The sequence below is a fragment of the Passer domesticus genome, chromosome 8, assembly GCF_036417665.1.
Source record: "Passer domesticus isolate bPasDom1 chromosome 8, bPasDom1.hap1, whole genome shotgun sequence".
Lineage (NCBI taxonomy): Eukaryota > Metazoa > Chordata > Aves > Passeriformes > Passeridae > Passer > Passer domesticus.
In genome coordinates this window covers 40,469,324-40,492,231 of record NC_087481.1, presented here as the reverse complement: position 1 = coordinate 40,492,231, position 22,908 = coordinate 40,469,324, and the positions used below count along the sequence as shown (strand labels likewise).

At 40.5% G+C, this 22,908-nt stretch overlaps 1 protein-coding gene and 1 long non-coding RNA gene across 2 annotated transcripts; one reads left to right on the top strand and one right to left on the bottom strand.

The window, feature by feature from the left end:
- Positions 1–1,682: 1,682 nt before the first annotated feature.
- Positions 1,683–6,824, bottom strand: LOC135306564 (uncharacterized). The gene is made up of 3 exons (XR_010367355.1): positions 6,037–6,824; positions 4,213–4,302; positions 1,683–2,321 (listed from the first exon to the last, which is right to left on the bottom strand). It is a non-coding gene; the product is annotated as an uncharacterized LOC135306564 (long non-coding RNA).
- RBP3 (retinol binding protein 3) lies at positions 4,755–21,322 on the top strand. The gene is made up of 4 exons (XM_064430739.1): positions 4,755–7,856; positions 14,657–14,847; positions 17,656–17,798; positions 19,620–21,322. The coding sequence occupies exons 1-4, from the start codon at positions 4,809–4,811 to the stop codon at positions 19,946–19,948; spliced, it is 3,711 nt and encodes a 1,236-aa protein (XP_064286809.1). The 5' UTR covers positions 4,755–4,808; the 3' UTR covers positions 19,949–21,322.
- Positions 21,323–22,908: the final 1,586 nt, after the last annotated feature.

The following is a 22,908-nucleotide window of genomic DNA, read 5'->3' as shown; positions in this document are numbered from 1 at the left end:
GAGGGAAATTCTCAAGAATCGAGGGATGGCGGGGGAGGGGGGGGTTGTGTTACATTCTGAAGTCAAACATTGATCTTTATTTCCCTCCTTTGGATGGGAAAAAAAATCCCCCAAACCATTTTTTGGCTCAAAACCTCAGCTCCTAGCTATACTCTTAGAATTCCAGAGAAGACCTACAGATCCCATCACAAAACTGGACTAGAAGTTGCTTTTATATTCAGTGAAAAAATCAATGGTGTTTCCAGCCAGCTTTAATGATCATATGTCCACTGGCTTAACATTTTGGTTGGCATGGTAGTAAAATGAAACATGAATCTTTCCATAGGGTAATGAACAGGGTCAAGATGAAATGAGAACCCAGTAGTGACTACAGCTGCTGCTACCTTCAGCATGGCTGAAGTGCGTGTCAAATTGATGTTTGGCTTTACATTTAGCAGCTTGATTTATGTAGTTTTGCACATTTAATTTTAAATAATTGTTTGAGATCACTCAGGTTTCAAATGCTTTGGGATGCAGCAAGTCAGCCAAGAGGTCATGATGGTTCTGGAGAGTACACAGGCTGTGAAGAACAGGTAAGCATCTTGATCTTGCCCCTGCTTCAAGCTGGGCCCCACTGGACACGGAGAAACCCTTCCCTCTTGGCTGGATTATGAACACTGACCAGCAGCTTGCTGTTATGAGGAGCAGGCTGGGGCTTGCTCAGTGCTCAGCAGATGCACAGTTAGCCATAAACACAAGGCTGATGTCACAGCTGCACAGCTGCAGGGGCCATACATCAGCATGGGGGGCAGCAGTGCCAGGAGGAGCCATCAGGGGCTCAGCAGAGCCATCTGCAGCAATGGGATTGGTTTGGGGACAGCCATCCCTGATGGCACTAAACAAAGCCTGCTGTGGGCGACTGGACCTCTCACTGCTTCACATATAACCCAGGATAGGAGGGCTTGATAGAGTATTTAATATTCACTATTTGTGATTGGCTAACTCTGCTTGGGGTACTGAACAAACATGTAAATCTATCCAAAAAGTAGGATGTAGAGAATACAGAAAATATAATGCAAACACATAATATACCAATTCTTCAGGGACTGCACATTCAAAAGTATGTTTCTGAACTAGGTCAGGTTGCATATTTGAAATGCATTTTCTTGATGACCTCCTGAGTCTTCTACTTATCTAGAATATAGTAGTTCATCTGTTCAGTGGAACTATTCAATGTGAGTTTATCACAGCTGTGCTTCATAAACTGTGATGACTCTCCACCTGCTCCTGGCTGAAATTAGAGAGATTTCAAAATGGGAATATACTTTTTCTACTCTCACTTAATCTTACATTAAATAATATAAATCATCTTCTCATTCCCTTTTTTTCTTTTTCTTGATCCCTGTAAAACTAGGGGGAAGGAAGGGAAGGGAAGGGAAGGGAAGGGAAGGGAAGGGAAGGGAAGGGAAGGGAAGGGAAGGGAAGGGAAGGGAAGGGAAGGGAAGGGAAGGGAAGGGAAGGGAAGGGAAGGGAAGGGAAGGGAAGGGAAGGGAATATTTACAAAAAATCAAAATCTAACACATTTTGGATTAATATTTTTATTATTACAAATGTAATCATTAAGCAACTCAGAATACTATTTTCATTTTCATAATATGGAAATATTTTAATATTAAAATAATGTGAAAGAAAACCTTCAACTTTAATTTTAATCTGTACAGGTTTGTATGGTGTAAAAACTGAATAACCTTGGGACAAAAATCTAACATTACTTCTTTTGGCATGGGAATTAGAAAGGAATCTAAGGGTGTTATTATTAATTCTTTTTATTTCTCAGGGGCCTAGAAAGCCTACTCAGGAACAAGTTTTCCTTTGTACCAAACAGTACAAGAACAGAACAGACAGTCTTAGACCATACCTATGCAATCCAGTCATGCCTGTCACAGACAGCTGTGAAGTAGTACTGACCCAGACTTGTACATCTATAAAAGGCAGTGAAGGTTTGTCTAGAAATACTTATTGAAGTCCTGGAAACATTAAATATTTCATTAGCATAGTCCTGTGCTTCAGTTAATAAATTCTGCCTCTCAGTATTTGGAAGCCATCTATCACCTTTAAATTAATTCTTATTCATACACATAATTTAAAAAATGGCTGTATTAAAGGCTTTACTAAAACCAAAAGTCGTTCCAACTTTCACGTTTATCCCGTTGGCATCTCTGCCAGTGAAAAAGGTGTTCTTGCTGCCACCTTCAGATGAGCCTCCTGCTACTGCAGCTTGTCAGTGACCAAATATCTGCATGAGTCTGATGGGGAACGGTGGGGTCAGCTGCTCACGAGAACTGGAAATATTGGAGCAGAATATAGAATGCAAATAATACACAGCAAAACATTTCATCTTGTGCCTATGGAAGATTTTTAGCATGTGATCTGAGTAATGCAGACTCTGCATGCAGACTAGTCTGGAACAGATAAAAAATACCTCTTTTCATAGTATGTGGGAAATTCATACCCACAGGAAGTCAGAAAATGAAATACTTGTGGACAGATTTTAGAGGATCATAAAGTTTTATGAGTTATAAAAGCTAAAACTAGGCCTTAGCTATTTAGTTCTGCTCAAAAGTAAAATCAAAATAAGAATTTGGCTTGAGTTATAAATTAGAATAGATGGCAGAGTTACATTTTGGATCTGGTTATTCAGAGTTCAATGAACAGACTTGCATTAAACAACATATTTGACAAAAATTTAAGCTATATGTGCCTCAGAATGAATAAGAATATAGGCATTCTCCAAATCTTAAGGAATTCACACCACACAGAAAGGATTCTTACCTTCTAATACCATCTGTAAAGAATTACCAAGGTAGCAGTGAAAGTTACATGTCGCATTGAATTCAGAAATCCATACTGAATATTCACATTGAATTTCAATAGAAATATATTACTGAACAGATCCAGTGTGGAAAAATAGTTTTTTCCACTGTCCTAGCATTTTGAATTTTGCATGTTGAAAAAAATCCTTAATTTTACATTTACATTATGAAGCTGTTTTTTGGGCTATTTTTTTATGTGGCAACAATAAAGTACATGAGAATAAATGTGCATAACTTGAGAAATAAATTGAGCTATGGGGTTTTGCCTTATCTAATCACAATACCATATATATTTCTCAGTATCTTTGTTTCATAAGAAGCTCAGCTACCGTTTCTAGCACTTCTGATATGAAAATCTTTATAGACTGTGATAAAAGGCAAAATAAATGTCAGGAAAATAGAGAAAAGTATTTTTTTGTAATCTTACTATTATATAACAACCGCAGGCAGGAAAGTGCCGTTTTGTGATTTTTAACCTCCATATAAGGCCTCACTGGAGAAGACTATTGTTCATATGTGGAAATACTTCCTTAAATGCTATGGAAAAAATTGTCATGTAAAGAGTTTAGCAGTGATAGATAGACCTCATTTAGGTATGGAAGGCAAAGCTGATATCTGGAACACTGAAAATACACAGTTGCTGTTCTGCTGTTGTCTCCTTTCTGACTATTGTGTTCATGGCAATTCATCTCTGCCTGTTACATTCTGAGTAAGATGCACCTTGTACATAATATCTGTAACACCCTTTGCACAGTAAGTTGAAAGTTGTGAGTGGCAGGCTTCATTCAGGACACACACATACACCAACAGAGTGCATCCAGACAGGCTTAGACCATCTTTAGACTCTTCCCTCCACATGCATTCATATGTAGCAACGTTTTGACAGGAGTACAAAAACATGCTCTTCCCAGATTTCAGAGTCTATTCTTGTGGCTACCTCCAGCAAAGAGAGTGGCTGGGGTAGCAATTAATTTCAAACTTGAAGCCAGGAATCTGTTCTTGTATATCTTTGGCATGTCATACTGGAGCTCAGAGCGGGTGCAGCCTGCATCCCGCATATTCTGATCCTCTTTCACACTCTTTATACAATAGGGTCTCAAATACATTGTGAGCAGAAGAAAACAACCCCCCCCCCACATTCTATTTTGGTATCTTGAGCCTGAAGTCTATTGGCTGGGAGCTGTCATCAGACATGACCATATGTTACCCAACGGTATTACAAGTAAATCCTAATTGAGTGCAAATTGTGAAGATTAAAGTCATCTCAGATTTAGCTGTATTATGTTGAGGCAAATGTGTTTCAAAGTCCTGTTTAAAATGCTGGCAATTCTCAGTGCAGAAATTAAAAGGCTGTCATTACCTTGGATTTTATGAGCTGTGCTAAATGTCTGGAGTTCCTTGTTTGGAGCCCTTAGTCATAGAATGTATGAACAGTCCTTTGCAGCTCAAACTAAAAAACACCAAAGACAATGTATTGTTAACAACTGTTGAAAGAATATTAAATATTGATACAACTTAGTGCCTGAAGAATCTCCTGGTATAAGCTCTTTGTAAATAATGGTAAAAGGCAGGATCATTGCAGTTCTAACTGTGGTTAAAATCAGTATTGCATTTAAGCTACCCATGTTCAGGATAAGCCAGGACCAGTTTGCAACAGGCAATGCACTACCTTTTGGAAACAATTCACTGCTAGAAAGATATTCCTTGATGACTGAAGTTCATTACTGTTTCATAAGAGGCCTGTGAAGTAGTAAGGAGCTGAACTTCATCTATTGGTGCACTTTGGATGATGCACTACATTTTAATGAGATTAAAGGTTTAATGCAGATAAAAGATCTGTTCAGTGCACCTGGATTCAACACAAGGATTTCGGTGCGATTCAGAGTCATTGGGGAGCTATGTTCATCTCGATCAATAAGAGCTTCTGACTTCTTTTCTATTCCATACAAAGACAAAATGATCAGGACACATTTCTTGCTGTTTTCAGCACTGATCTTGTGCAGCATACCTGCTGAGGAAATCTTTCAGCCAACTCTAGTGCTGGACATGGCTAAAGTCCTTCTGGACAATTACTGCTATCCTGAAAACCTAGTGGGAATGCAAGAAGCCATTGAACAAGCAATCAAGAGCGGAGAGATCCTGGACATCTCAGATCCAAAAATGCTGGCCAGCGTCTTGACAGCTGGAGTGCAGGGTGCTCTGAATGACCCAAGACTGGTGATCTCCTACGAGCCATTACCACCTGCAGCTCCCAAACAAGAAACTGAGGGTTCCCCTACCCGTGAGCAACTGCTGAGTCTTATTGAGCATGTGATCATGTATGACAAGCTGGAGGGCAATGTTGGCTACCTGAGGATTGATTATATCATAGGAGAGGAAGTTGTGCAGAAAGTTGGAGCTTTTCTGGTGGACAAGGTCTGGAAGACACTGATAGAGACATCTGCCCTGGTGATAGATCTTCGTCACAGCACTGGGGGTCAGATTTCTGGCCTCCCCTTCATTATCTCGTACTTGCATGAACAAGACAAGAGACTGCATGTTGAGACTGTGTACAATCGTCCTTCCAACACCACCACAGAGATATGGACACTGCCAAAGGTGTTGGGAGAGAGGTACAGCAAAGACAAGGATGTCATTGTTCTGATCAGCCATCAAACAACAGGAGTGGCTGAAGATGTGGCCTACATCCTCAAGCACATGAACAGAGCTATCACTGTTGGAGAGAAGACAGCTGGGGGCTCACTGGACATCCAGAAACTGCGTATTGGTCCTTCCAATTTCTATATGATGGTTCCTGTGTCACGATCTGTGAGCCCCTTGAGTGGGGGTGGACAGAGCTGGGAAGTGAGTGGGGTGATGCCATGTGTGGCTACTGAGGCAGAGGAAGCCTTGCAGAAATCCTTGGATATCCTGGCAGTGCGCAGAGCAGTGCCTGGCACCATTAGCCTCCTCAAAAACACATTAAAGGACAATTACAGCTTAGTGGAGAGAGTGCCTGCTCTACTGCGGCACCTCTCCACCTCTGACTTCTCTTCTGTGCAGTCATCCGAGGACTTGGCTACCAAACTCAACACTGAGTTGCAGGCCTTATCTGATGACCCCCGCCTGACGGTCCGAGTCATGATGCCAGGTGAAGCTGCTGATCCCCCAGCCGACAAGCCAGTTGGAATGGCAGCTGACTTACCTGACAACGAGCAGCTGCTGCATGCCTTGGTGGATACCGTCTTCAAGGTGTCAGTGTTGCCAGGCAATGTTGGCTACATGCGCTTTGATGAATTTGCAGATGCCTCTGTGCTTGTAAAGCTGGGGCCTTACATTGTGCACAAAGTGTGGGAACCCCTTCAAAATACAGAGAACTTGATCATGGACCTACGTTACAACCTTGGAGGCCCTTCCTCTTCTGCTGTGCCTGTGCTACTCTCCTATTTCCAAGACCCCGCTGCTGGTCCTGTCCATCTCTTCACAACTTATGACAGACGCACCAACCGTACCCAGGAGCACAACAGTCAGGCAGAATTGCTGGGCCAGTCCTATGGGGCTAAGCGTGGCATCTACCTGCTCACCAGCCACCACACTGCTACAGCTGCTGAGGAGTTTGCTTACCTCATGCAGTCCCTGGGCCGTGCCACCCTGATCGGTGAGATCACAGCAGGAAGCCTCTCACACACCCGTACCTTCCCTCTGCTGCAGCCCGGGCCAGGAATAACCCGTGGCCTGACTATCACAGTTCCTGTTATCACCTTCATTGACAACCATGGGGAAAGCTGGATGGGTGGAGGAGTTGTTCCTGATGCCATAGTGCTGGCTGAGGATGCACTGGAGAAGGCTGAAGAAGTGCTAGCCTTCCACAAGAACATGGGAGTACTTCTGGAGGGTACCGGGCAGCTCCTAGAGGCTCACTATGCCATCCCAGAAGTGGCTGCCAAGGCCAGTGCTATGCTCAGCACCAAGCGGGCCCAAGGAGGTTATCGATCAGCTATAGACCCTGAGACCTTGGCTTCCCAGCTCACCAGCGACTTGCAGGAGGCCTCTGGAGACCATCGGCTTCACGTCTTCCACAGTCATGTGGAACCAACACCAGAAGAGCAGCTTCCCAATGTGATTCCCAGCCCTGAAGAGCTGAGCTACATCATTGAGGCACTCTTCAAAATTGAGGTATTGCCAGGGAATCTGGGTTACCTTCGCTTTGATATGATGGCTGAGGCAGAAACAGTGAAGGCCATTGGGCCACAGCTGTTGCAGATGGTATGGAACAAGCTGGTGGACACGGATGCCATGATTATTGACATGAGGTACAACACAGGTGGCTACTCCACTGCCATCCCCATACTTTGCTCCTACTTCTTTGACCCTGAGCCTCGGAAACACCTCTACACTGTCTTTGATCGTAGTACCTCTCGCAGCACAGAGGTGTGGACTCTCCCCCAGCTCACTGGCAAGAGATATGGCTCTCTCAAGGACATCTACATCCTAACAAGCCATATGAGTGGCTCAGCAGCTGAAGCTTTCACCCGCTCTATGAAGGATCTACACCGGGCCACAGTTGTTGGTGAGCCCACAGTTGGTGGATCCCTCTCGGTGGGCATTTATCGTGTTGGTAACAGTTCCCTGTATGCCTCCATCCCCAGCCAAGTGGTGCTCAGCCCAGTCACTGGAAAAGTATGGAGTGTGTCTGGGGTGGAGCCACACATCACCATCCAGGCCAGTGAAGCCATGGCTGTAGCTCAGCACATTGCCAACCTGCGTGCCCCGGTGCCACAGATACTGCAAACTGTAGCCAAGCTTGTGGCAAATAATTATGCCTTTGTGGACATTGGGACTGTTATAGCATCCAACCTCACAAAGAACATCAGCAAAGACAATTATAAAAGGATCAATACAGAGGAAGAACTTGCCGGGAAGGTGACTGCCATCTTACAAGCTCTTTCTGATGATGATCACCTGAAATTACTCTACATCCCTGAACATGCCAAGGACAGCATCCCAGGGATCATGCCAAAACAGGTACAGTTCTCTCATACTTAGATATAGAGATGGCAGCTGGAATGGGAGCATTAAGTCAGATACCTTACCTTTTTTCTAGCCCATACCATAAACCCACCCAGATCTACCTGTACCCAGAGGAGAAACCAATGCCTGAGTAGGTTTCGTGGGCTGAGCTGTATCTGACACTTAAGGTAGTAGCTTGTGGAATGAGATGCTATTTCTGGATTCATAGATTTTGGAAACAACCGTCAGGCTGTGAATCTCCGTTGCCATGTACCACAAGCAAAAATGCTGGTCTTCAGAGTTAGAGGGAAGATATCTCATTGTTTCTGTGATCCCTCCTCTGTCAATGATGCAGCTTTTTCAGCTGTAATTAATTCAGAAACCCTCAAGTTTCAAACCCCAGTTGTAATTTGAGGGAAGTTTAGTTGGACTAGAGTAAATGCATACAACTCACTAAACATGCAGCCATGTGCTCTTTGATGGACTTTTCTATATAAAATTGTAGCAGCTGACATCTACTACACCAGAATAATCAGCAACTCCTTTGGTAGTGGCAGTAGAAAGTTGTTCTAATTGTATCTCATGCTCAGCATCAGACAGTTTCCCAGTGACCTAGAAATATTTTGGAAGTATCTGGGTGGAAGTTAGGTAACCCCAGGGAGAAATTGATTTTTAATAATCTACTTTCGCCCTTGCTGTGTGGTTTGCATAACAGTCTGTGCTTTGTTCTGAGCCTGAGTGTTTATACACTGGTCTGCCTTGGCAATCTTTCTTGTTCATTGTTGTGCTGGAGGGAGCTCCCAGGAGCACTTGTTAAAATTCCATCTTCAAATTAAATAGAGGGTTAGGATAACCTGATCCCTTTCTTGGATGGAGTTAGCTGCTTTCTGGCTACTGCACTAGCATGGCTATCAGAGACGTATTTTCTCCAGGGACTCATAAAATTACTTTTGAAGAGAATGCATTTGCCTTTGCAATGAACCAGAGTAGACCAAGTGTCAGGTAACTATTAAATGTTTCCTGGGGGAGGAAATCCATGGACTTCCACACTCTCAAATTTTTGGCATGCATGATTTAAAGTGGCCGTGACCTTTGTGGTATTATCACAAATATTAAGGTAAAGGACAAAGTCTAAGCATTGCCAGGGATGGATTTTTTTTTTCACGTTTGTTAACCAAGAGATGCTGGCCTCATTCTTGCCTCTAAGATTAAATGGAAATAATTAATTGAAGGAGTTTTCTATTCTAGCACTCTCCCTCCTAATTTGGTTGTGTGAAGTAAACTTCACTCTAAGGATACTTCAATGCTTTTGACTAAGGTCAAAGCAGAGTTCCATGCTCAATTATTAACATACAGTAGCAACACATCATAACTTCTCCTCATTCTACAGAATGGAAAAATCTTGCTAATTAGTCACTGTGTTCACTGAAGGTTGTTAATGAATACTGTTGATGGTTTTTACTTGTTTAGATCTTACTTTATTCAGACCATAAATGTCAAGAACATGACATAGGGGACAAGTATCTTATTTGTCACATGACATAAAATACTGATCCTGATAAAGCTAGTGAAGAAATGCCATTATGCTATTCAATGTCTCTGTTTTACCATAGTTCTTTGTCAAACAAAATGATTGGAAGAGGTCAGGGACACATCCATAAGAAGGAAGTCATATCAGTGTGGGTGAAAATTAGGACAAATGTGAGATTTCTCCAAGGTAAAATAATGTATAAAGAGCAGAGAATGACATATCTTATGAGAATAAAATGGTTTCCAGAGGCAGAAGCATTCCCTCATACTGCTGGAGGAAATCGGGAGTCAGACAAGAGAGCATTAAGATGTTAATGAAGACACTGAAGTCATTAAAGGAATTTTCCTTGAGATGGAGGTAAATTTTCCTTGAAGTGGAGGTAAAAGAAAATTCACCCATTCCACAGAGCCCTATGCAGCAAGAGTACCTTCGTCTCCTGTTTTGTTTTTGCAGCCATAAGAGGGATGCTTTCTGTGGAAGATTTCAGTATATCCCAGAGAGCAAATACCTTTAGAGTACAGTGAAGCATTTATGATGGCACTACCTGTGTTTGTAAATTAAAAAAAAATAAAATAAAATTCAGCAGGATACATGGACATAGTGGCGCTCTTGATCTATAACACATTATTCCTTAAAAACTAAGAGCTAGTTCTTCTCTCGTGCTAACTATCTTCCAAGCTACCCTCTCCCTTGACAGTAGAATTTTACTGTTAATGACCTTGATGGTGAAGCAGATCCAACACAATTAACTGAAAGTGATGATGAATAACTACAGGAAGGATGGGATGGGACATAGGAGACAGACAAGTGAAATGCATGCAGACCTTTGCATCTGCTGCACTAGAATAGCTGCTGAAGCATAGTACAGAGGAGTGAAGATGTCTCCTCTAAGCAGCAGCAAGGTCACTGCTAGTCAGAGCTGTCAGCTGCATAAATGCCACTTTGCAAAGTCAGATTTCCTTGAGGCAAATTTTCTGTATATTTTTTGTGATCCAGAAAATAATGTTTTGCTTATAAGGCAGAGCTCTGTAAATGTACTGACCTGCAGTTTAATAATCCCTGCTTCTTCTTCTTCTGTCTCTCTCTCCCTTTATAGTCAAACTCTTCTCTACAAACTGAAACATTTGTGTTTGTGACTGTCTACCTATGGAAGAACTGCTGCCTGATTTTGCATGAGGGTTATGTCCATTTTAAGTGATGAGGAGTCTCCCTGAGTAATTATTTTGGCCCCTTCTCAATGACCAAATACTTTTAGTGCAGTCTTTACACCTAAGAGAATTTTTGTAATGACAGATTAGATAAGCAGCTGAAAATTACGATCAGAATAAAAGGCAAAAACTAATCCTTTGTAAAAAGAGATTTTTCTTGCATTTCAAGTCCTTCTATTTCCAGATTAATAATATATATATATATAGGAGAGTATTGTACTTGCTGAAGAGGACAACAGTTAGAGGTATTTCACGAGAAAGAAGTACAGTTTGCTCAATATCCCTTCATTAATGAATGGAATCAAAATGGTCTGCCTCCAAGTGTCAAGATAAATAATCAGATTCCTACATTGTTGCTAACAAGTGGAAAAATAATTGCTGTAGGCCTATATGATATTGATTTATATCAACATAACCACAGTAAAATTAGCGATACTATGCAAGTTTATGCAAGAGAAAAATGTCTCATGTTTAACTCCCCTTGGTTCTTCACCTTTTGCAATCTTTGCTTGCTTGTTTCTAGGGTTATAGTAGTTCACTGCACAATTCTGGGAGAAAAGTAGCTGTTTAGGGGGAGTCCTATAAAAATGTAAATGGGTTCTTCAGAGTTCAGAACCTGAGCACAAGTCAATAGGGTCAACCTGTTGCAGTAAATACCCATCATCATCAAACTGGAATGGATAAGGAAGACTATAATCAGGAAGACATGAAATATTCTGCTACATTTAGCTCTAAAGAAAATTCATCTAAAGTATAACATGCAAAGTTTTGGGCAATGGTTTTCTGGAAAGATGTGGCTCAAGTATGGAGACAGCAGAAAAGAGAGACAGGAGTAAAGAAAATACCAAATAAAAGTAGCCTTCCAAAAGTTTAAAATATTTGAGTTGTTTATTCCAGAGAGAAGAAAACTGAGAGGAGACGTGAAAACAGTCTACAGATACGTAAGAGACTGTTTCAAATATGAAAAGAATAATCTCTTCCCTTGTCCATAGTAAATAGGCCAAGAAGCAATGCATTTAAACAGTACAAAGTAGTGAACTTCGACTGTTTACACTAGATCTTAAAAACATCTTTCTAATAGTAAGGCTGGTGACGTACTAGGGTGGATTGCCTGGAAATCAGCCAGTAAAATGTGTGTTGTTAAGAGCAAGTGAGAACAAGCTGTCAGGGCTATAGCTGATTCTGCTCAGTCCTTGAGCTGGGCCTGATGAACAGTTCCATTCCAGCCTGTGAGGGTACACGAGGAGCCCAAATGTTCTCAGAAAAGTGCAACCCTCACACTAAGCCCTCAAGATCTCATGGCTCTTAAGCTAATCTCAGGGTTTGCAGTGGTATTGCAAGGGTGTTTGCTGATAATATTTTAACAGCCAGCAGTTGACAGTACTAGCATCCTTAATGGAAATCAGAGTTATCTTACAGTGGTCAGCACAAAAATAGCTATGAAAAAACAGGTTCCATTTAAATAGAGAAAAAAGAGAGAGATGAAAAGAGAGAAAAGAGGGAAGAAAGGCGTGTTCAGAAAAGTGGTTTGCCCATGGCTGGGGTTTATGTCAGAATCAGGGATCAAACTCTATGCACAAGTCCTAGGGCAGCATTCTAAGGTCCTATTTTGTGTGACATCATGTGTTTTACTTACACCACTCACCTGTGAAAGGAGTCTGCAGAATAGAACTGCAGACCCCTACATAGTTAATGAAAAAAACATTTTTCCTTGGCTTAAAGTGGAGTTAGCTTGGAGGTCCTTTAGTGTAGCCACATTGCTTATAGTGTGCACCTGAGGATTTATATTTAACAACAACTCATTTGTATGTAAACACTGTCTGAATGAGCAGCAGATCTTAATTTCAGCTGCATCCTGTCCCAGCTTGTCCTTGGCAAACCAACAGAGCCTTGCCTTCCAAAGGAGAGTGTGTGGTTCCTTTCTGAAGCTTGACTTAGGTACCCACAGCATGTGGCCCATGTGCCAGTGTCATGAACCTGCAGTTTTGCAGGGCAGTAACTCTAATATCAGTCACTGGCTCCTCACCTCTTTTGCTGAATGGTTTATACACTTTCCCTGGCACCCCAAAATTACATTCTGAGTGCTTTTCATCTGATTTCCAATCTTAGAACTTTTAAAATAGATACATTTTCATACCTTTTCTTGCAGCCATGAAGAACTTTCATTTAGATCCTTGCACAGTTATTTCACCCCATGAGTCCTGGGGTGAGCAACCTTCCCACCTTGAAATTTATAATGAATTTTCAATATTTATCAAAACTGAAGTCCTCATGGAACAAAAGTGTGATGTATCACAGTAAAAGAACAAGTCAAGAAAAAATTTATCATTCAGTTATTACTCTTAATATTATATTACTCTTATATTATTACTCATACTTAGGTTTATGGGTATGCATTTAGCAGTTATCACTGGAGATAGAGAAAAGACATTTGTGTGTTCATTTAAAATATCATTAGTAAGTGGCTGAGATTAACAGATCAGTTTTATTTGTAGATGTTACTAATGAGTGATGTTTTTATTTTCCTCCTGGGGGGGACCAGTATCTCTGAACTAGACATAATTTCTGCCAGAACAATCAATGCATGCTGGATATATTTTTCAAAACTGTCATTAGTTAATCAAAGTACAGTGGGCAGATCAAGTACTATTGCTGTCACTGGAAAGTGGATTGAAAATGATGAACTCAGCAGTGCTGGACTGATGTGTTTACAGTCCAGATACAATGGTTATTTTCACAAGTTATAGTGATAAAGAAAATACAGAAAAGAGTTTGCTCTTATCAGGTGAACAGCTACATCAGGTCAATAAAAAACCCAACAGGGCTTTTAAATTAATGATTGAAATTTTGATAATTTTGGCATACATCAGGGACTGAATGATGAAGTATCACGTGGTAGGTAATCTTCGCCCTAGGTAACCTCAAGCTGTGTCTAACACATTCACACACCTTGGAAAAAACTCTTTCTGCTGTGGCAGACCTGCTTCTGGCAGGAGCACAGCTCCAGGCCAGAGTGCCATATAGAGGTCAGGAGATTACTTGACTTCTCTGTAGTTGCAGAAAGCCCAAGTGCCTGCCCAATTCTGTGGCATGTTGTAGACTGGGAGAGCACCTCTAGCACATGGCTCATGCTGACTGCTTGTTCTTTTGAGTGCAAAAGCATGAATTGTCTGGGGATGAGCTATGGCAGAGGGCAGATGATTGAAAAGAAGGTATAGCACAATTTTCACAGTAACCCTGAGGACGAAAGACCAAATGGCTGAAGGTCATATAAGTTGTATGCATTCTAAATTCTTATCTCGAGCTGAAGGAGACTATTCCATTTCCAGACACTGTGTACAAAATAAAAGTTTAGCAACAGGAGCTGGCTATGTCTCAGTGCACACAGTGGTTAAGAGGAGAACTTTATTATTTGTCTGCATGTTGCTACTAAAAAATGTGCTGCTTAATAATGTAAGCTAAGCAAAATTAAATAAATCGCAACCTAACACGTGAGGCTCCAGGCACATGGCCACCACATAAGAGATTTAGCATATCTACTTCATGAGTATCCTAGCACATGCCCAACACATCAGGCTCCTCACAGGGTCATTAAGAGGGGCTGGGGACACTGGCACCTTCAGCCAGCAGCTGTTTGTCCAGTGAGGCCAACCAAGAGATTGTGAAAGTCCCAGGTGCATTGTTTAGAAATAACTCCTAAAGGCACCATGTGGGCTTGGGTGGCAGGCCTGGGATCTGTGCTGCAGGCTGGGACAGCTCTTGTAGCCTCTTTGCTTCAAGGAAATTCTTGTATTTTTGGAAAACAAACTGAGCTCTGGGAAATAGGTGCCTGATCTGAATTCTGGGTTATTGATGTATCTTATACTGCGCAAAAATTCATCAGGCAATGCTAATCTATGTTTTGCGTGCAAAAATATTGTAAAATTTATATTACAAAATATTGTAAAATTTATTATGTTTTTTGAACTTGGTCACATTCCTCACACATATCCCACTTGGATTAAACACGACTCACATAATTTTGTGTCAAGCTAGTGCCAGCAAATGATTTGTTTTGTTTTTCCATTCTCTTTCAGATCCCTCCGCCAGAAGTATTTGAAGATTTGATTAAATTTTCATTCCACACAAATGTATTTGAGAACAACATCGGCTATCTGAGATTTGATATGTTTGGAGACAGTGAACTCCTAGCCCAGGTGTCCGACCTAATGATAGAGCATGTTTGGAAGAAGATTGTTCACACAGATGCATTAATCATAGACATGAGGTAAACCTTTGCATGGCAAATAACCAAAGCTCTTTCAAAGCAGCATTTTATTTGTGACAGTGAATTAGCTTTACATGGTTTGCTGTCCTGTTTACAGGCAAACATTGCTAGGATTAAATGAGAAAAGGAAAACAGCCAGGGAAAATAATAACAGTCTGGAAGTATATCTCAAGATAAATTGTATTATCACTTGAGATGTTTAGAATTAAATAGGCAAATTTAGGGAATAGTTTGCAGAATGCAATTCTGGACATTACATGTATTTTATTTCTCTAATTTCTTTCTAACTCTCCATGTGCCACATATATATATAAATAAATCTTTTACTCCATGTAGTGGCCAAGTAATTCAACAGTCAAAAAGACAGACCATGTTTAAGGCTGTGTTACAACATTTAATTTGCCATATCTGCAGTGCTAAATAATTCTGGGCAATCAGGTCAGTCCAGAACAGGCCCTGTGCACAGAGGAACTGAGAGGTCCTGTAGCACCCCTGGGCCCTGCTGCACCAAGCTGCAGCATCGTACACCTGCTCCCTGCTTAGAATTCTGCTGGACTCCAGTGTGTCAACAGTGCTCCAAATCATAAGAGCCATAAGATATCATCCATTTGTCACCAGCTATCAAAGCAGATTAATGTAAAAATTTACATTTCCTACACAATATTTAGGGAAGTCATTCCCTTGTTGTGGTCCAGAGCTAAGGTGTGTGCGCCCAGAACATTACAAATATAAAGCAAAGTAGGACTTTGTAAGAATTTGGTTTTAATGTTAGAACCACTTGCATCTATTGTTATCACAGGTCTCTCAATATTTGGTAATCTTCTTAATATTCTTGTGGTATTTTCAGTATAGGGTGGAAAAGCTGAGCACAGTGATGAGAGCAGAGATGGAGATCTCACTGTGTGAGCACAAAAGAGGCAAGGCAGTGACCAACATAACACACCCATGATTGATTTTGAATTCAGCAAAAGCATCACCAGCCTCCAGTAGACTTGAGATAGGATTGGGACTTTTCTCTTTCTTGCCCCAGTTTTCTCCCAAACTAAAAATTTCAGGGCTGGGGGCACTGAAATAGCAAAGATGAAATCACATCTCAGGTACCAAATAGTATCATTATATCTCTTTTCATGTGTTGTTTGGTTTTGGTTTATTCTTTTTATATTTAATGTATATTCAGTCCTTTGAGTGCACATAAAAGACCCAGTCTCTGAAGGCGTATAAAAGAGAGCCCCAAATAAACCTTCTGAAATTCTCTATTAGCCAATCTCATAGTTTTAAGACTGATGATTTAAATTTTGCATGGGATTAACTGTAATCAATAATGTTTCTCATATTACAAGTTGTCCTCCCTGAAGCAGCTGGGTCACTCATGAACTTCATATTTGGATAATTTCAATTTTGCATGGGATTAACCATAATGCATAATGTCTCTCACCTTAATAGTTCCTCTTCACAGAACAGCTGTGCCAGTCATGAAATTCATAATTTTAACTCTCAGAGCATGGATAGGAGACACTGATAAACTAAAAGGCCTTCTTAAGGTCACACAGACATCTGTAAGAAGGAGTACCAGCATCTGAGAGTTAAGTTAAAACTCTGTCAGCTGCTCAGTCATTATTACTGACTAATAAATACAATAATAAACTGACACTGCAGTTTCACTGTCTGCAAGAGTGTCCCGGGAAGAGCATTCCGGCTTTGCCCTGCCTGCCACCACCCTCAGCCCTGGTGGCACCTGTGTGACAGGGGCTCTGCTGGCTGGGCTGGCTGGGCTGGGCAGTGGCAGCAGCACCCCCTGGCAGCACTGCACCGCCAGGGACACGAGGGAGATGGCTGTTTGACTTCCAGCCAGTCACACTGTCCGTCAGACAGCTCCCAAATGCTGAGGAATAAAGATTTCACTCTTCGGGACAGAGGCCTCCTACATTGTCAGATCCTTTTCTGGAGGTGAACAACCTTAGCCATAGAATGAAATGAATAAACTCATTTTCCAGAAGGTTTTTGCTGAATGCCTGTGCTGGGTATTCCTAAAATCACCTACAGGAAAGTACTGAATCCACACTATCAGTAAGTAAAGTACAAACATTTCTAGAGCTGTATGTGCTCTAGTATTAGTGAAAAGTGACAGGCAAAAATATTTTGGTAGTTAATTGTGTATATTCATAGCACAGCTCTTCTGTGCTATGTTTTCCAAAGACAGGCTCTTCAGTAAAATTAATCTTCAGAGACTGCTATGGAATTAAACTGCAACCAAAGTTTTCAATTGTGAGTATGCTAAATGAAGCAACAAACATAATCTTTAGGCACAAAAAAATGACCTCATTAAAACCACTAAGTTTTCTCATTTTGTGTAGCAAAAAATAAGAACACAACAGTTCTACAAACATATCTTGCTTTAATTGGAATCTACTTTTATGCATTAGGGTTTAGGTATTCACTCCTTGCTGCCTGTGTCAAGAACAGCATGGGTTACTCAGAGAATAACAAGAATCTGATTTTTCTCTGCAGATCCAGAGTCTTTGCTTACTTTCTGATTTTTTCTAGGTAACATCAAGAAAAAAAAAGAGACTTAAGTTTTATGTTTGCTTTGGAGGTTAGTTGTGGGCAATAACACTCCAACACTCTTAAACAGGACTTGGTTTATCTGATAGGCATGCAAATGCTGATAGGGGAGAATGAATATAAATATATCAAAATGTAGCTATAAGCCTTTTCAGGACTGATATTAAAGAACAATACTTGGAAGGGAGATTTACTGGCTGACACAAATTTTCACTTGTTTCCTTAATATTTTTAATTTTTTAAAAGGTACAATATTGGAGGCTCCACTACACCCATAGCAATCCTGTGCTCATATTTCTTTGATGAAGGACACCCAACTCTCTTGGACAAAGTTTATGACAGACCCAGTGACTCAGTAAAGGAGATATGGACCCAGCCACAGCTCAAAGGTAAATGACAACTTCTTTTCAGTGTAGCTTTTCATTTCAGATGTCTCTTGGCATTTTAAAGTGAGCCATTAAATCCTGTAATTCAGTTGGTGAAAGCACCTGCCATGATCAGCTCAAGCTGTGTAGAGAACGTAGAAACAAAAAATATGCATTTCAGCCATGTCACTCAATGCCATCTACAAATAAACTCCTATAAATGGAGTAGGTAGGGTACATAGGTCTGTAAACTGGTCCCCAGAAGTTTAGCCAAATACTGTGTACAGCAGCTGTAACTTGTTACTTTAAAAGCTGCCAAAATTAAAAATGAATCCAGTGTTGCCTGGACCTCTAGTGAGGTCTCTTCAACAGTTCCATACAGTTTTATACGTTGTTCCCTACTACCCACCTGTGTCATCCTCTACATCAGTAGATGAAAACATCATAAGACTCCAGTTTGTCCAGACAAGAGGAAGAAAAACACTCAATTTTGTACATCTGGGTGAGTTTGAAGCATTTGGCAATGAGTCACACACACCCTGTCCCAGTTTGTGGAAGCTGAAAGGATGCTGCAGCATGCAGAAACAGAGCTCTTCAGCCTTCATAGACTGCAGTTAGAGTGCTAAGAAGCCTTAAACATGGGGTTTAATTATTTTCCTCTCTTAAGCTAAGACAGTAGCAAAAAAAGTTAATGGTTTCTGCAGTTGTAGGCCTGGATCATGCTGAAATGGTTACATTTTGTCCCACTCTGCAGGGTCCATCTATTTTCCCAGGCCGTCAGAGGTGGGTTGTGCTTAGGGATATGATTTCTATGGACACACTCCAGTTCCCATCAAAGAGAACAGGCAGACTCATATTAACTTCAAAGGACCTGGATCTGGCCCTGTATTATATATATCTACTGTGAAAAGAGTATTTTAATGGTTATTATGTTTATAGTGAAATGAGAAGACAAAAGATGGTGTGAAAATTAATTACCATGCTACTGGGCCCCTCTCTTAGAATTTAGCATGAGAATTATATGTCATACTATTGCTTACACAAAAATTGACATTTTTAGAGCAGTTTACTTTTCAAGCTATCAAGTCCTAGATATTATCCACTGGTCACTTTTTCAAAGAAACTAAACTATCAAAAAGTATCTAGCATGTTCAGATATAGTGAAAATCACGTTCAAAGCCCTTCCTATTCCTGTCAGCTGTTTTATGTAAGAAAATGAGATACTTCCTCACATCCTAATAATAAAGGGGTATTTTTTGAAGGGTTTGGGACAAAGGCCATGTATAGGATCCATTTACAAACTATAAAAAAGCTGTGGGAAACCACTATAACTGTAATTTCATAAAATAATGCCTGCACAGTTGCAGGCCAAGCTCTATGACAGTCATGCTCCTAGAGCAGGGATGAGGGTGAAACTGAAAATGCTTCTGGCGAGTTTTGACTACTTCTGCTGCAATGGTGAAAAATGTCATTTTTTTCTCACCTGTCTATTCCACTACTCTGATGAAATCTGAAGTTCCTGGAAAAGTCAAAGCCACAGAAGAGCTTACAGTAGTAATCATGAGCTGGGTTCTCTCCTCGTGGAGCTCATAACCAGAAGCTGATGGCACAAGAGCACCACACAGGGAGACAGCCTTTTTTTACAGCTGGGCTGTACCTTTATAATCTGGGCTAGTGTTGAAAATCCCTTAATAATATCATAGGCACAAAGTAAACTTCCAAACTTCTTGGGTTGTTAATAGCAGGTAGGGAGCAAAGCCTCTATCTTGTCTTCTCTTTTCTCTATTATACAAATAAATCTCTGAAAACTGATTCATTTCTGGTGGGTTTTTTCTTACCTTACAGGGGAGAGGTACGGCTCTCAGAAGGGGCTGGTAATCCTTACCAGTGCTGTGACAGCTGGGGCTGCTGAAGAGTTTGTGTACATAATGAAGAGACTGAGCAGAGCTCTCATCATTGGGGAGCAGACCAGTGGTGGCTGCCATTCCCCACAGACCTATCAGGTAGATGAAACCAACTTCTACATCGTCATCCCCACCTCCAGATCAGTCATCTCTGCAGACAGCACCTCTTGGGAAGGGAAAGGAGTCCCTCCTCACATAGAAACACCAGCTGAAACAGCACTCATCAAAGCAAAGGAGATGCTCAGTGCTCACCTACACAGCTCTAGATAGCCCAGTGGAGGAACACATCCCTAGTTCTTATGCAAAGAAAGCTAGCTACCCAAATGTAAACCCTAGAAAGAAGTGGGAGCTTCATTTCAGTCTCTATGGTCAGGGATTGGGTCCCTGTACATTGCTCAAAGTGACTCCTTTCCAACATACTGGCATTTTTCCCCATTCTGTGGAACCCAGCTCTTTCTGTGCATGGTTGAAATACTTCAATAATTCACTGGAGTTTCTGGATTCCTCTCCTGTAATCAAACATAAATGTTCAGTGTGTAAGTTCTTGGAAGTGTAGCTACCAATCACAGATCTCTTTTTGTCCCATAGAAAATCCCAGTTATCAGTATTGAAAGTATGTGAACAACTTTACAGACAGAAAAGGCTCTTCTTCTTTGGAAATAGTGTACATTCCTATATATGCATCTATGCATCTTTAAAAATTAGCAGTAGTTGGAAGAGTCTGTTTTCCAAACTGCAAGAACCATATTAAGTCTCTTCTCCATTTCATCATTAAATATACCAAAAATAACCATTCCCAGTCTGTCAGGGTTGCTGAGACTCCTGGTATTGGAAAGGAACACGCCTGCTCCTCTCAGTGTCTGTCAGAGGGGAGGATGAGCAGGACAAAGGCAGTACATTGACTCTTCTACCCAGAGCTCAGATCAACTGACTCAAGGAAAAGAATCATACCTTTTTTACTTAAGGCCAAAATTATTTTGCTCTGTCCTGATCCAAAGACAAAACAAAACAAAAAAAAAAAGCTTAAAAATATCCTTTGAACCCTGCTATCAAGCTACATATGAAGTGGTAGTGTATAACTCACAGAGATATTGACATGAGCTTAATGCACAACATACCTTGTCTTTCCTACAATTCTTAGTTAAACATATATCTCTGTAATTATTTATAACTATGTGTAACTTTAATCTAGATCTCAGATTTTCTCATCTCTACAAAATGCCAGCTGTAAGATAATTAAATTAGGGAAATGGTCCCCCAAAATTCAGTTAGAGTCTACAGCAGTTACACATTGGTGTTCATTTGCTCATTTGTAAGTTCCTGCCATTTTTTTTTAATAAATTGTGTTAAACTTTGAGTTTTTAGAGGAAGAAAATTATAAGAACTAAATAGATTTTCCATCTTTTTTTATTATTTGTCTTATCAACTACATTCAGTGTGATCACTAACCTGAACTCTTTTGAGACGTTTTCATGTTGTGATTTTTATGAGCTAGCTTGTTAAACTTTTCAGTGTTATGGGAAATACTTTAATTAATTAAATCCCGTACAGAATTTCATGTAAAGTGACATATGTATGAAGAATATTAAATACTCTCAATGTGTAAAAATAAAAATGGAGTAGTCAGTGAATGAGTAAACAACACTAATGTATGTCTTCTAATGTCTTTAAGCCTCTTTAATATCTCAGTGATCCAGATAAACTGCTTTGTTTCCCTAAAAACAATCAGTTGTGCTGTCATGTACAAACAATGTTAATTGTTAAGCCCAATATTTAGACACTTTAGCCAACCATTCAAGGACAAAAAAGCTATACCATATGGGCACAAATAGCAAAAAAATTCTTCTCAGAGTAATATGGGAAATACATATGTGTAATAAATACGTCTAGAAATTGGAATCCAGTTGGAAAAACAAACAATGAAGATGCAATTGCTGGTGAGTCCATTTTAAATCAATGATGCTGTTAATTCACTAAAGTGGTCGATTTCAGTGAAAAGCTATTGTGCAACCTTGAGAAATTTCATTACTTGACAAAATATTATTTGCTATTTCATAGTACTGGCTAATTAATATTGAAACTGCCAGGCTTAACAAAGGCCAGTGTGTTAAAAGCAATTTTTTCTGTCTTCACAAACTGCTGTGTCACAGTTATGTTCATCTCAATGAGTTTAGACCTCACAGAACTGCAGTCAGTAATTGTGTAGAAAATTACACTGCATTGAACAGTCTGAAAATCACAAAAGTACAAATGCAAATTAGTTACGCAAAGTCCATGGTTTGTGGTTTAAATGAGAAAGTTAGAAGGTTTTTAGGGAGGGGCAAGCAATTTCAGAAGTTCTCTTCCAGAACACAACAGGAAACATGATGAAACTGCCACTCTTCTTTCATCTGGTTCCAGAGCTGACGTGCATTCTGCAGTTTATAGCACCATTTTCTTATCATCCCACCTAAAATAATTTACCACATTTTAATCCTAATCATGTTCCTTTTAAAGGCAGGAAGCAAGGAGTTATCCTATCGGACTACCTAGCAGTATCATCTTTCTCCTGCCAGCATTCATAGAACTCTAACCAAGAAATGACAGCCAGCTTTTATTTCTTTTGTGCTGCCTTAGTCCAGTGATTTCCAAACTGCACCCTGTGGGATCTCATCCAGATAAGATTCTCACCTCAGATGCATCTGCAGAGGGCTTTGACCTCCGACCTTGGCAAACTGTATACTGAGGGGATGCCTGGTCAGGCCACAGTGGGAACTGGGAGCCAGTATGCTCATAGAGCTACCCTATATTTGGTCAAGTTTCTGGCTCTTGTTCTCAGTTGGTTCAGGACTTTTTTCAAATAAGGTCATGTTCCAAGTTCACGTTCATGATTGGACCTTTGCCCCTACACCTGGCTGCATTTGCCCTGCCCATGAGTCTTTTGTCCTAGTCTCTGTAACCTGTGGTCTCCATGTTTGTTATTTTCATTATTAAAGTTTTTTTTTCATTTTCCAGGCTAGACCATTGCTCCCATTCCTTATTTTGCCAGTTCCCTCCAGCCAAGCTGAGCAAGGGGATCAGAGCGAGCTCTAAGCTGTGATAGTGCCCTGTAGATCAGGGAAGGGTATAGACTGCCTTGATTAGTGAAAAAATATCTCACAAAAACCATAAAAATACATAATTCTCACAAGCACATCTGAATGTCATTTTGAGGGAAAAACACATCTTCATCAGAAAAAATTCAGGGATCA